We start from the raw sequence: 12,464 nt of genomic DNA, 5'->3' as shown, positions 1-12,464 counted from the left end.
AATTTGGTCCCCAAATAGCAAAACTAATTTACTACTTTAAGCATCTCATTTCCTAATCTAATTCCCACAGCATCACCTGATTTAATTCGACTGCATCCCATTATCCTCGTTTTGCTTTTGTTGATGTTCATCTTATATCTTCCTTTCAAGAAACTGTCCATTCCATGCAGCTGCTCTTCCTGATCCTTTGCTGTCCCTGACAGAACTACAATGTCATCGGCGAACCTCAAGTTTTTATTTCTTCTCCATGGATTTTAATTCCTACTCCGAATTTTTTGTTTGTTTCCTTTACTGCTTGCTCAATATACAGATTGAATAACATTGGGAATAGGCTACAACCCTGTCTCACTCCCTTCCCAACCACTGCTTCCCTTTCATGCCCCTCGACTCTGATAACTGCTATCTGTTTTCTGTACAAATTGTAAGTAGCCTTTCGCTCCCTGTATTTTACCCCTACCACCTTTAGAATTTGAAAGAGAGTATTCCAGACAACATTGTCAAAAGCTTTCTCTAAGTCTACAAATGCTAGAAACGTAGATTTGCCTTTCCTTAATCTAGCTTCTAAGATAAGTCGTAGGGTCAGTATTGCCTCACATGTTCCAACATTTCTACGAAATCCAAACTGATCTTCCCCGAGGTCGGCTTCTACCAGTTTTTCCATTCGTCTGTAAAGAATTCACGTTAGTATTTTGCAGCCATGGGTTATTAAACTGATAGTTCGGTAATTTTCACATCTGTCTACACCGGCTTTCTTTGGCATTGGAATTATTATATTCTTCTTGAAGTCTGAGGGTATTTCGCATGTCTCATACATCTTGCTCACTAGATGGTAGAGTTTTGTTAGGCGTGGCTCTCCCAAGGCTGTCAGTAGTTCCAATGAAATGTTGTCTACTCCCGGGGCCTTGTTTCGACTTACGTCTTTCAGTGCTCTGTCAAATTCTTCACCCAGTATCATATCTCCCATTTCATCTTCATCTACATCCTCTTCCATTTCATAATATTGTCCTCAAGAACATCGCCCCTTGTATAGACCCTCTATATACTCCTTCCACCTTTCTGCTTTCCCTTCTTTGCTTAGAACTGGGTTTCCATCTGAACTCTTGATATTCATGCAAGTGGTTCTCTTTTCTCCAAAGGTCTCTTTAATTTTCCTGTAGGCAGTATCTATCTTACCCCTAGTGAGATAAGCCTCTACATCCTTACATTTTTCCTCTAGCCATCCCTGCTTAGCCATTTTGGACTTCCTGTTGATCTCATTTTTGAGACATTTGTATTCCTTATGGCCTGCTTCATTTACAGCATTTTTATATTTTCCCCTTTCATCAATTAATTTCAATACCACTTCTGTTACCCAAGGATTTCTATTAGCCCTCGTCTTTTTACCGACTTGATCCTCTGCTGCCTTCACTACTTCAACCCTCAGAGCTACACATTCTTCTTCTACTGTATTTCTTTCCCCTATTCCTGTCAGTTGTTCCCTTATGCTCTCCCTGAAAATCTGTACAACCTCTGGTTTAGTCAATTTATCTAGGTCCCATCTCCTTAAATTTCCACCTTTTTGCAGTTTCTTTAGTTTTAATCTACAGTTCATAACCAATAGATTGTGGTCAGAGTCCACATCTGCCCCTGGAAATGTCTTACAATTTAATCTCTGTCTTACTATAATAAAATCATTCTGCAGCCTTCTAGTATCTCCAGGCTTCTTCCATGTACACAACCTTCTTTTATGATCCTTGAGCCAAGTGTTAGCTATGAGTAAGTTATGCTCTGTGCAAAATTCTACCAGGCAGCTTCCTCTTTCATTCCTTAGTCCCATTCCATACTCACCTACTACGTTTATTTCTCTTCCTTTTCCTACTATCGAGTTCCAGTCACCCATGACTATTAAATTTTGGTCTCCCTTCAGTATCTGAATAATTTCTTTCATCTCATCATACATTTCATCAATCTCTTTATCATCTGCAGAGGTACCGTATTTACTCGAATCTAAGCTGCTGCACCTGAAAAATGAGACTCGAAATCAAGGAAAAAAACATTTCTCGAATCTAAGCCGCACCTGAAATTTGAGACTCAAATTCAAGGGGAGAGAAAAGTTTTAGGCCGCGCCTCCAAATTGAAACAAAGTTGGTCCATTGTAATATGAGACACAGTTTAGGTCGAATGAATGACGATACAGCTACAGTAGTTTGGTTCGAGTCGTAAGCTTAGCAGTTAAGCTTTACCAGGTAGCCATTGCTATGCGTCAGGCGCTCCGTCCGTATTTATACGCGTGCCGTTCCTTTTTCACCTGCTTCGTCAGGTTTGAATCGATTGCTTATTTTTCTTTGATCTGATAAGTGCCGTTCTCTTTGTTATCGACGTCACTATAAGCTGAAACTTCATTACTTTACTGTGTCATGCATTGTTTGTCGCATTCTGATAATGAGTGTTTACGATCCTGTCGCCGCTAGCGGCATGGCTTGCTTTTGTGCGTGCTACCGCCGCTTACAGTTAAAAAAAAAAGAGAGGAATTATCTCATTAACAAAACAATGGCAAGAGACTGCTATTTGTTGTTAATTATACTGCTGCTTTCTTTGATAATGATCAACAAGAACCAAATAATAGACTGCGTATGTTAGAAGATGTTCTGAATGAGAGTTTAGCTAAAATTTTTCTCCGTTTGAAAATCTTTGCAGATGCCTCTTTTGTACATTACATTCTGCACTGAAATTAGAATCATCTTAGATTTAAAAATCTAGTCAATTGTCGTGCTTCATTTCTGACTGAATCACTATTAGGCATAAGAATAATACGAATATAAACATGACATGACACGTATATTCTTCCGCGTGCTGTTGTCTCACACCAGTTCCGTAGTTTATTAGGCAGACGGGATTTAAATGAGATAGCAGCAAACACGAAAGAATACATGGCAAAATGTTTATATTTGTATTATTCTTATGGTGAAGAGAATACTGCATGTGAGTCACAATTCATAAAAATTCCTATTAGCAACCATCTCTTCTCACAGGTAGGAAAAAATTCAGAACGAAGAATTGGCCATATTGACAAACATCCCAAACAGTCCTGCCAGTCGAATTTTCGTAGTACATTGAAATGCTGCTACATTCGAAGATTAACAGTACAGAATTTGTATTTATTTCGTTGGATAATGTACGAAAATGCAGTGGGCGAAACTCGGGGCGGAGAAAAACCTCGTTTTCCACTTTTTTTTCAAATTTATTTACTGACGCAGAGGTTTTGGCGCCAGTATTTATCTTTGTGCCTGCAAAGCATGCCTGTGCAGTGCTACATATATTCGCGGCTGAAGTTAGTTGTGACGGTACCTACCAAAATTTTTCAGAACTTCCGCTTACTTTGCACTCGATTCTAAGCCGCAGGCGGTTTTTGGATTACAAAAACCGGAAAAAAAAGTGCGGCTTAGATTTGAGTAAATACGGTAGTTGGCATATAAACTTGTACTACTACTGTGGTAGGCGTGGGCTTTCTATCTATCTTGGCCACAATAATGCAATCACTATGCTGTTTGGAGTAGTTTACCCGCATTCCTATTTTCCTATTCATTATTAAACCTACTACTGCATTACCCCTATTTGATTTTTTATTTATAACACTGTATTAACCTGACCAGAAGTCTTGTTCCTCCTGCCATCAAGCTTCACAAATTCCCACTATATCTTACTTTAACCTATCCATTTCCCTTTTTTAATTTTCTAACCTACCTGCCCGATTAAGGGATCTGACATTCCACGCTCTGATCCGTAGAACGCCAGTTTTCTTTCTCCTGATAATGATGTCCTCTTGAGTAGTCCCCACCCGGAGATCCAAATGGGGGACTGTTTTACCTCTGGAATATTTTACCGAAAAGAAAGCCATCATCATTTAACCATACAGTAATGCTGCAAGTCCCCGGGAAAAATTATGCCTGTAGTTTCCCCTTGCTTTCAGATGTTCGTAGTACCAGCACAGCAAGGCCGTTTTGGTTAGTGTTACAAGGCCAGATCAGTCAGTTATCCAGATTATTGCCCCTGCGACTACTGAAAAGGCTGCTGCCCCTTTTAAGGAACCACACGTTTGTATTGCCTCTTAACAGTTTGTATTGCCTCTCAACAGATACCCCTCCACTGTGGTTGCACCTACAGTACAACTATCTGTTTCGCTGAGGCACGCAAGCCTCCCACCAATGGCAAGGCCCATGGTTCATGGGGAGGGACTGTTACATAGGAGACTCTATTTTTCAAAGTAGCTGCTTATTTGTGTGTAGCAGTGGCTCAGATATCTTTGAAAACATTGGCCCAATTGAGACTGCCCTGTATCTTTGGTGAACTTGTTTGATGCTTTTTTAAAAAAACTGTGATAACTTTTGATAACTTGAATGATTCCATAAATACTCCAAATTCTACACATTTATCAAAAATAAAAGCAAATAGTGTGGAGACTGAGCGTATTGTTTGTTTTAATGGTGTAATTTGACAACCAGTAACAGTCCATAGTTTTAGAATTTAAAAATTTGTAAACAACTTTTATAATACCAGCTGATGTGCACATATACAGAAATGGTAGTATTGTTTACGAAAGGCATAAAATAGGAGTGCATTGGCAGAGCTGTCATTCGTACTCAGGTAATTCATGTGAAAATGTTTCTGATGTGATTATGCAGTATGTGTACACCCTGAGAAATCCAGGAAAAACTATATAATCTTTTCATCTGTGAGGAAACCAGGAAAAACACGGGAATTGCTAAGAATTCTGGAATTTTTCGTTGTTTTAGTTTTCAGTTAAATTTTTGTTGTTTTAACTGGTAAGAATTGATACTCTAGCAAAGAATTTCACTTCAGCCCACTACTGGAGAATAATATTGCAGCAATAAAAAATAAACGAGGGGAAAAACCCAAAATAAAACTTGGGTTGCAAAGGAAATGTGCCATTTACAACAACAAAACACAGTGCACACACAAGCGTCTTCCAACAGTAAAGTGTGTCAATGGCTTACGCTGAAGGCTATGCAATACTTCATAACAGGAAACTGCTTGCAATGAGCATGATGTCACAACGGTTCAGATTAGGTTCATTTGAGCAGTTGATAGCAGACTGATGCACATGCACAGTTGAGTCACATATTAGCAATACCTTCTCCCACTTCTGGCTACTTGAAGTGCTGCTGTTAACCGCATCAGCAGTAGCAACAAGCAGCCAGATGCTATCCGGGAAAATTTTTTTGGTGCACCCAAGCTGCCAGATTTGTGTATATGCAGAGCAGTCCGAGTTTAGTTGGGAGGGGGAGGAGGGGGGGGGGGGGGGGGGGGGGGAGGAGGAGGTAATGTCCACTTGACCCGTGTTTACATTTAGTGATATTGCTGTTTCCTCTTTGTTTACAGTGTTCACTCAAAAAAATTATTTCCAGGTTTTGGCAGTCGGGTTTTAATTGCCTTGCAGGACAATGGAGTTATTTGTCAATTTGCTTAAGAAATTTGGTTTTTATTAATCGTTACCATAGAGGCAGTAAATTTATTTGAAATTCTATTGGTTAGTGTCAACTGTTTGCTGAATTTCAGATTTATGTTTTATCTTCTGGCAAGCAGGGCATTATGCCATAATAAAGAACCAAACATGAGATATGGTACTCGTACTGCAAGAAAATTTGCACCCTAAAAACCACACTGAAAGGCTTGATATCAGGTTGGGGCTTACTTCTTTGTGAATCTGGGCATATGACTGTCTACTTTAAGCCAAATTATGCATTTTAGTATGATTTACAAAATTCAGATGCTCTTGGAATATCCTCTGAAGTCCTGTGCTCTCTGACAACTGCTGAAACGAATTCTTAAATAGGTTGCAGGAAAATTTTGCAAATGGTGGTTTGAAAAGCGTTACTTACTAATAAATTTCATTTTGCACAAGATAAATTATGTTATGTGTGCGCCCGTGCTTTGAATTTCTTAAATCACAGAATATTTGATTCTCATTTAAAGCTTAACACTTTGAGGGCCAGCCACTTAGAAGACTTTGGAGCCCAGAAGACCAGACTTTTATGTCATTATTTAAAATTGTGCTGGCACATTTGTCTGATGTATCTCAAAGTGGAAAACATGCAAAAAAACTCCAATATTATATGTAAAAGCTTAACTTTTCTTATAGCTATACTATGTATATTAATTTAAACCATTAACTTTTGCTATTTGTATGTTCATGTTACTTAACAGTAATGTTGCTATGGCTGACTACATCCCATGTCCTATGCTATGAATAGCTGATACCATCAGCTTGCAAGATCATGTTACATAAGCTACGACTGGCTCACAAAAGCACATCACAATCTAAATTTTGATGCTTCGGAAACTAACTTGCTGTGTTTGGTGGAACTTCTGTAACGTGAAAATATCCAGGGCAATGTAATACAAAAGATATGCAGCGTACGTGCTGCTGCACATCAGACATTTTAAGAACGACCCTACCCCCCCCCCCCCCCTCCTCCCGGTGTTTGTTTACTAAAGTGCCGAGAAGTTCTACACTGCTGTATAAAACCTTAACCAATCAAAGAATTGATAAGTTTTACAGTTCTGAGGGAAAATATACTGTCACTTAACATGGAAAAAATATATTTTCACCTGGGAAAAAGTGTATTATTAACTGGGAAATCTGGGAATTTTTTCCCCTTGTCCACATGTGCATCCTGTTATGGCCACACGACAAGAATTAATAGACTTTGAAAGTGGAATGGTAGTTGGAGCTAAAAACATGCGACATTCCATTTCGGAAATCATTAAGGAATTCTATGTTCCGAGATCCACAGTGTCAAGAGTGTGTTGAGAATACCAATTTTCAGACAATACTTCTCACCACAGACAGTGCAGTGGCCGACAGTCTTCACATAATGACAGAGAGCAGCAGCGTTTGCATAGTTTTGTTATTGTTAACAGACAAGCAACACAGTGTGAAATAACCACAGAAATCAATTTGGGACGTACCACAAATGTATGTGTTTGAACGGTGCCACGGAATTTGGCGTTATTGTGCTATGGCAGCAGATGGCCGATGCAAGTGCCTTTGCTAACAGCAAGGAATCACCAGCAGCACCTCTCCTGGGCTTGTGACCATATCTATTGGACCCTGGATGGCTGGGAAACTGTGGCCTGGTCAGTTGAGTCCCGATTTCAGTTGGTCAGAGCTGATGGTAGGGTTCAAGTGTGGTACAGACCCCTCAAAGTCATGGACTCAAGCTGTGAACAAGAATCTGTGCATGCTGGTAGCGGCCCCATAATTGCATGAGCTGTGTTTAAACTGTATGGTCTGGGTCCTCTGGTCCAACAGAACCAATCATTGCCTGGAGATCATTTGCAGCCATTCTTGAACTTCATGTTCCCAAACAAAGATGGAATTTTTATGGATGACAACATGCCATGTCACTGGGCCACAACTGTTCATGACTAGTTTGAAGAACATTCTGGACAGTTCGTACGGCCAGCCGCGGTGGTCTCGCGGTTCTAGGCGCGCAGTCCGGAACCGTGCGACTGCTACGGTCGCAGGTTCGAATCCTGCCTCGGGCATGGATGTGTGTGATGTCCTTAGGTTAGTTAGGTTTAAGTAGTTCTAAGTTCTAGGGGACTGATGACCACAGCAGTGGAGTCCCATAGTGCTCAGAGCCATTTGAACCATTTTGAACAGTTCGTACGAATGATTCAGCCACTCAGAATCGCCTGACATGAGTCCCATCAAACATTTGTGGAATGTAATTGAGAGGTCAGTTTGTGCACAGAATCCTGCACCATCAACACTGCCACAATTATGGACAGTCTTAGAGTCAGCACGACTTGTTATTTCTGCAGATGACTGCCAGCGGTTCATTGAGTCTATGCCATCTTGAGTTGCTGCACTATGGCCAGCAAAAGGAGGTCCAACAGGGTCTTCTATGATTTTCATCACCTCAGTGTAATTTCCCCAGATTTCTCTGGCTCCATTATTTCCCCTGTTTTAGTCAGCATTGTTCAGTACAACACAAACCACTGCTTTAGTATGGCACTGATTCCAGAAAATCTGTTTTTCATATAAAATGTAATGATTTACAGCCAGATGCCTTGGACAGGCAGGGGTTGGTATATTACCCATTTCTTCACTGTTACTTTTAATGATCTGTTAGGAGAAAAGGAGGGGGGGGGGGGGGGGAGGAGATAGGTAGATTAAAACTAAATAAGTTCTGTAGAAGTCTCTTTATATGCAGTCCCTCAATACTTCAAAATGAAAACAACGTACCTTTACCCACTCGCTCAATCATAAAGCTAAAGTTAGTTGCACAGTGTTCATGATTTGCATTTATTAGCGCCATAGAATGTTACATTTAGACACAGTTGGCTACAATCGGTAAATTATAACAATACAGAGTGTCCATACTTAAAGTTTCAGTTTCAAGATGCTGTAGAAAGAGAACCACTGTTTAGAATGACATCAAATTTGAACAGCATATTGTTGACGCCAGGGGGAACATCATGAAACTATATATATATATAGTTATAATAGAGGGAAACATTCCACGTAGGAAATATATATCTAAAAACAAAGATGATGTGACTTACCAAATGAAAGTGCTGGCAGGTCGACAGACACACAAACATACACACAAAATTCAAGCTTTCGCAACAAACTGTTGCCTCATCAGGAAAGATGAGGCAACAGTTTGTTGCGAAAGCTTGAATTTTGTGTGTATGTTTGTGTTTGTTTGTGTGTCTGTCGACCTGCCAGCACTTTCATTTGGTAAGTCACATCATCTTTGTTTTTAGATATATATATATATATATATATAAGTGGAGTTGGCTACAAATCACAGATAAATTGCAGAATGATGACCGTGATTTGGGTTGCACATTACACCATGCATACTGTTCAGTGAGCACGACTGACAAGTTCTACAGCCAACACTTCGATGAAGTTGTTCCTCATTGCATGGGAAAAAATTGTTTTTAATTGTCCTGAAGCCAAAAACACACAAAATCAAGACATCGATTTTTAATTGTCCTGGGTTCAAAAACGATCTAAGAAGCAAAATTACATCGCTTTTTAGCTGTCCTGGATCCAAAAACCACCTAAAAAGCAAAATTAATTTGGTTTTTAATTGCCCTGGGACCATAAAACGCTTTAAAAACAAAACTGTTGTGAGGCTGGTGCAAGATATGTTTTATATGCTGTCTACCATTTTCTGCCATGTGTTGAAATCAAGAAACAGCATGTTTCAAACAGGTCAGAGTATCTCAGGGGTCATATTTAGAATACGTTGCACAATGTGTGCTGTCGATTTAGCTGTGTTCATAATTGGAGCACTGAACGCATCATCTTTCAGAAAACCCCACAGCTGGAAGTCACACAGATTAAGATCAGATGATCTGGACGGCCTTGCTGCAGGTAAATGATGGCTGATAATTGTGTCACTTCCGAATTGCCTCTGCAGTGTGCAGATGGGTGCCATCTTGCATAAAAGGGTACTATCTATACATGCATGCTGTTGAAGAATTGGAGTGACATTGGTACACAGAGGACTCACAGAGCATTTACCACTGAGGGTACAAGTAACAGGATTTGCAGGACTCATTTCCTCGATAAAATACAGCTCTTCAATAAACGATGCTGTCAATGAGCAACACAGTCACCTTTGCAGGATGAAGTACTGGCTGATGTGTGGGCAGATTTTCTGTTGTCCGTTTCTGTAATTCTGCAGATTGACATGTCCTCAGAGGTGGAAATGTGCTTTATCTGTCCACAGAATGTTCCATGGCCATTCTTTTTCCACTTCCATGCGAGTAAGAAATCCCTAAATGAATGTTCTTCTTGCTAGCAGCTCAGCAGGAAGCAACTCCTGTACATGGTGATTTTGTATGGATAGCAATGCAGGATGTTTCATAAGATTTTATGCGCTGTACTCGCAGGCAAGTCCAGTGTTCAGGCAATTCCCCATGCACTGCATCTTTGCACACCACTGCTCGACCCCTGCACTGTGGCTACATCTTTGACAGATGTCAGAGCAACTGCTTTCCTCCTCCTGCCATATTGAACTTCAAAAGAACCTGTCTTTTCACGTGTCATCATCATTTTCTACTGGCCCTTATCAGACATTGAACTAATGCCTTTTTTCATACTCTTGAGTGTCTGTAACTTCTGCAAGGCTACTGGAGCACAGCACCATTTTTGTAAAAGAGCTTTACGTGCAGTGTGCCACCCTTCTTAGGGACATTTATGTTGGCCATCTCGTGTATTGGTGTGCATAATCTGATGCGTACAGCGCCATCTCTTTGTAAAGTTTTCATTTTTTATTTGATAATGCACTGTTCAACTGTTCAAATTTATGTGATTCTGAGCAGTGGTTCCCTTTTTACAGCATTTTGAAACTGGAACTTTAACTAGGGCACCTTGGATGTTGACAGAAATTGCAAGTTTGGGCCATATCACAAACACTCTGAGCCGTCACCTTGAATATTATTGGTACTTGGAATAATTGCAAGTTCTGGATAACAAGAAATTAGACACAATTTCTTTTTTCTTGTTTCTCCCTTTATTTTTACGTATGTTTTGCTTTGAGTGCAGACAATTTTTGAACTACTGACAGAAAAACCGATGTGTGGAACAGTTTAACAATTTATCTACTCAATTTCTTTCCAGGTTACCCTAAAGAAGCTAGTCACTGTCACAGAAATGCTGAGTAAGCACAAACAGAAGTACCTGGAAATGATAAGGTAGTTGTTTCAACAGGAGGCACATCCAGTTTCCCATAGTGAGTCTATGTGCCATTCTGCTTTTGGCATTTGAGTAGGACATGCTGAGGAAAGACTATGGACTGTTGAAGATGTAATAGTTGTGGCTGAAGAGTAAGAAACTTTTTGCATCGCTTTTCTCAATTGCCAGGACGAATATACTCAGGTTATGTGATCGTGTTAGATATTGTTATCTAATATATATTTGAAATGAACAATATAGCACAAAGAGTACTCATCAGGAAGGCAACAGTACTATACTGTTACTTAATTCCTAGATATTTAGTTTGTATACACACACGGATGAATGAAGCGATTCGATTGAACACCTTCGACTAAAGTAGATATATGTTCGCATAAGTATGTGATGAATCTTTTTTATTACAGTGAGATTAATTTTTATATTTATATGTTTCGTAGTGACTGTCTGAACCGAATGAAAACTATTTTGAATGTAACAGTAATGTAAATATTTTGATGCATTTTACCTTGTGCATTTTGTACAGAGAAATTATATAGCTTAGCTCATTTGAAGAAAAATAATCTCCAGTGAACTAGTGATTACATCTTTGTTAACTGTCTTTTTTATGTATGAAATTTTACAATACATCAATGTGATCTGTATAAAGCAATTCCTTGTGTAGTTTTTTTAATTGAATCAAATACCAGTTGTACATAATAAAGAACAACTGGTATACAATTATTTTCATACTATTTTGATAAAAAAAGAGGGTATCATTCTAAGGAAGGCCTGATTGAGTAGTTTTTCCTTTGAATAAAATTTGCTAGTTATATTAGGCACTGATGAACTTAAAAACAAGTAAAAATATCATTGCAGTGAGATGTTTTGTGTGTGGAAAGAAGGAAGGGGAAAGGGAAGGTGGTAATGCGTGTATACTGTGCAGCAAACATAAAACAGTATGTAGGAGGTGGGGGAAGGGGGGGGGGGGGTGAAGAAAGAATGGGAGAAGACAGGAAGAATATATTGTTACAGGGCATTAATTATTACAATAGTGACTCAATTACTTATATCAGCAATGGTTTATAAGAAATTTCTTACTTGTAGGAAGCCATTTCCCTCAGTCACTGAAACCATTTAAATTGTTGTTTCTGAATTTAGTGCTGCCATTATATTAAATGACAAATGTGAATTGCAGTTGAAAACTCTGAAAAATCTTGAATATGTGATAAATCATCTTCCATTATGTCATGGAGCATGTAAAGCAGTTATGAAATAACAGAACACCTCTTGACAGAATCTGATTGAAAAGATCAGTTGTTAGTATTATTGCTCAAAGTGATACTGTAAAGCTGTGACATCTCTCTTTTGAATCCATTATATTACCATCAGCATAAATATTTTGTGTCCACTGAAGGTGTAGTCCTGGAACCTACATAAATATTTTTTTTTGTTTATATTTTAGGTACCTTGTCTTTTGCTTCCAGTGGACAACAGCATAATACAGATGTAACAGTTACTTCATTCTTTGTAATAAAAAAAAGTCATTGTGAATTCACTGCTCCATTTTAGTGTTTGAACTGAAATTACAGCACTATAACTGTGTGCATTGTATTTACTGATAGACTTGGTGATACATAGACATTAAAGACATGTGGATTGGTAGCCCACATGCTAAGTATGCTCTGAAAGTTCGAATTCTTGCCTTTGCAATGCTGCATATTTTAGATTTACTATAGGAACATAAGCATGTGAACTTTTTAAGAAG

At 39.0% G+C, this 12,464-nt stretch overlaps 1 protein-coding gene across 1 annotated transcript in view; it reads left to right on the top strand.

Moving 5' to 3' along the window:
- LOC124623187 (ras GTPase-activating protein 1) overlaps positions 1–12,250 on the top strand; it is a 148,524-nt gene extending 136,274 nt beyond the window's left edge. Inside the window, exon 18 of the mRNA XM_047148993.1 lies at positions 10,646–12,250. Within this exon, the coding sequence (XP_047004949.1) occupies positions 10,646–10,723 (78 nt within the window). The 3' untranslated portion in view covers positions 10,724–12,250. The remainder of the gene's footprint in view (positions 1–10,645) is intronic.
- The last annotated feature ends 214 nt before the right edge of the window (positions 12,251–12,464 follow it).

This window comes from Schistocerca americana, chromosome 7 (assembly GCF_021461395.2).
Source record: "Schistocerca americana isolate TAMUIC-IGC-003095 chromosome 7, iqSchAmer2.1, whole genome shotgun sequence".
Lineage (NCBI taxonomy): Eukaryota > Metazoa > Arthropoda > Insecta > Orthoptera > Acrididae > Schistocerca > Schistocerca americana.
The sequence above is the reverse complement of the archived record's forward strand: the minus strand, read 5'-3'. Positions and strand labels throughout refer to the sequence as shown.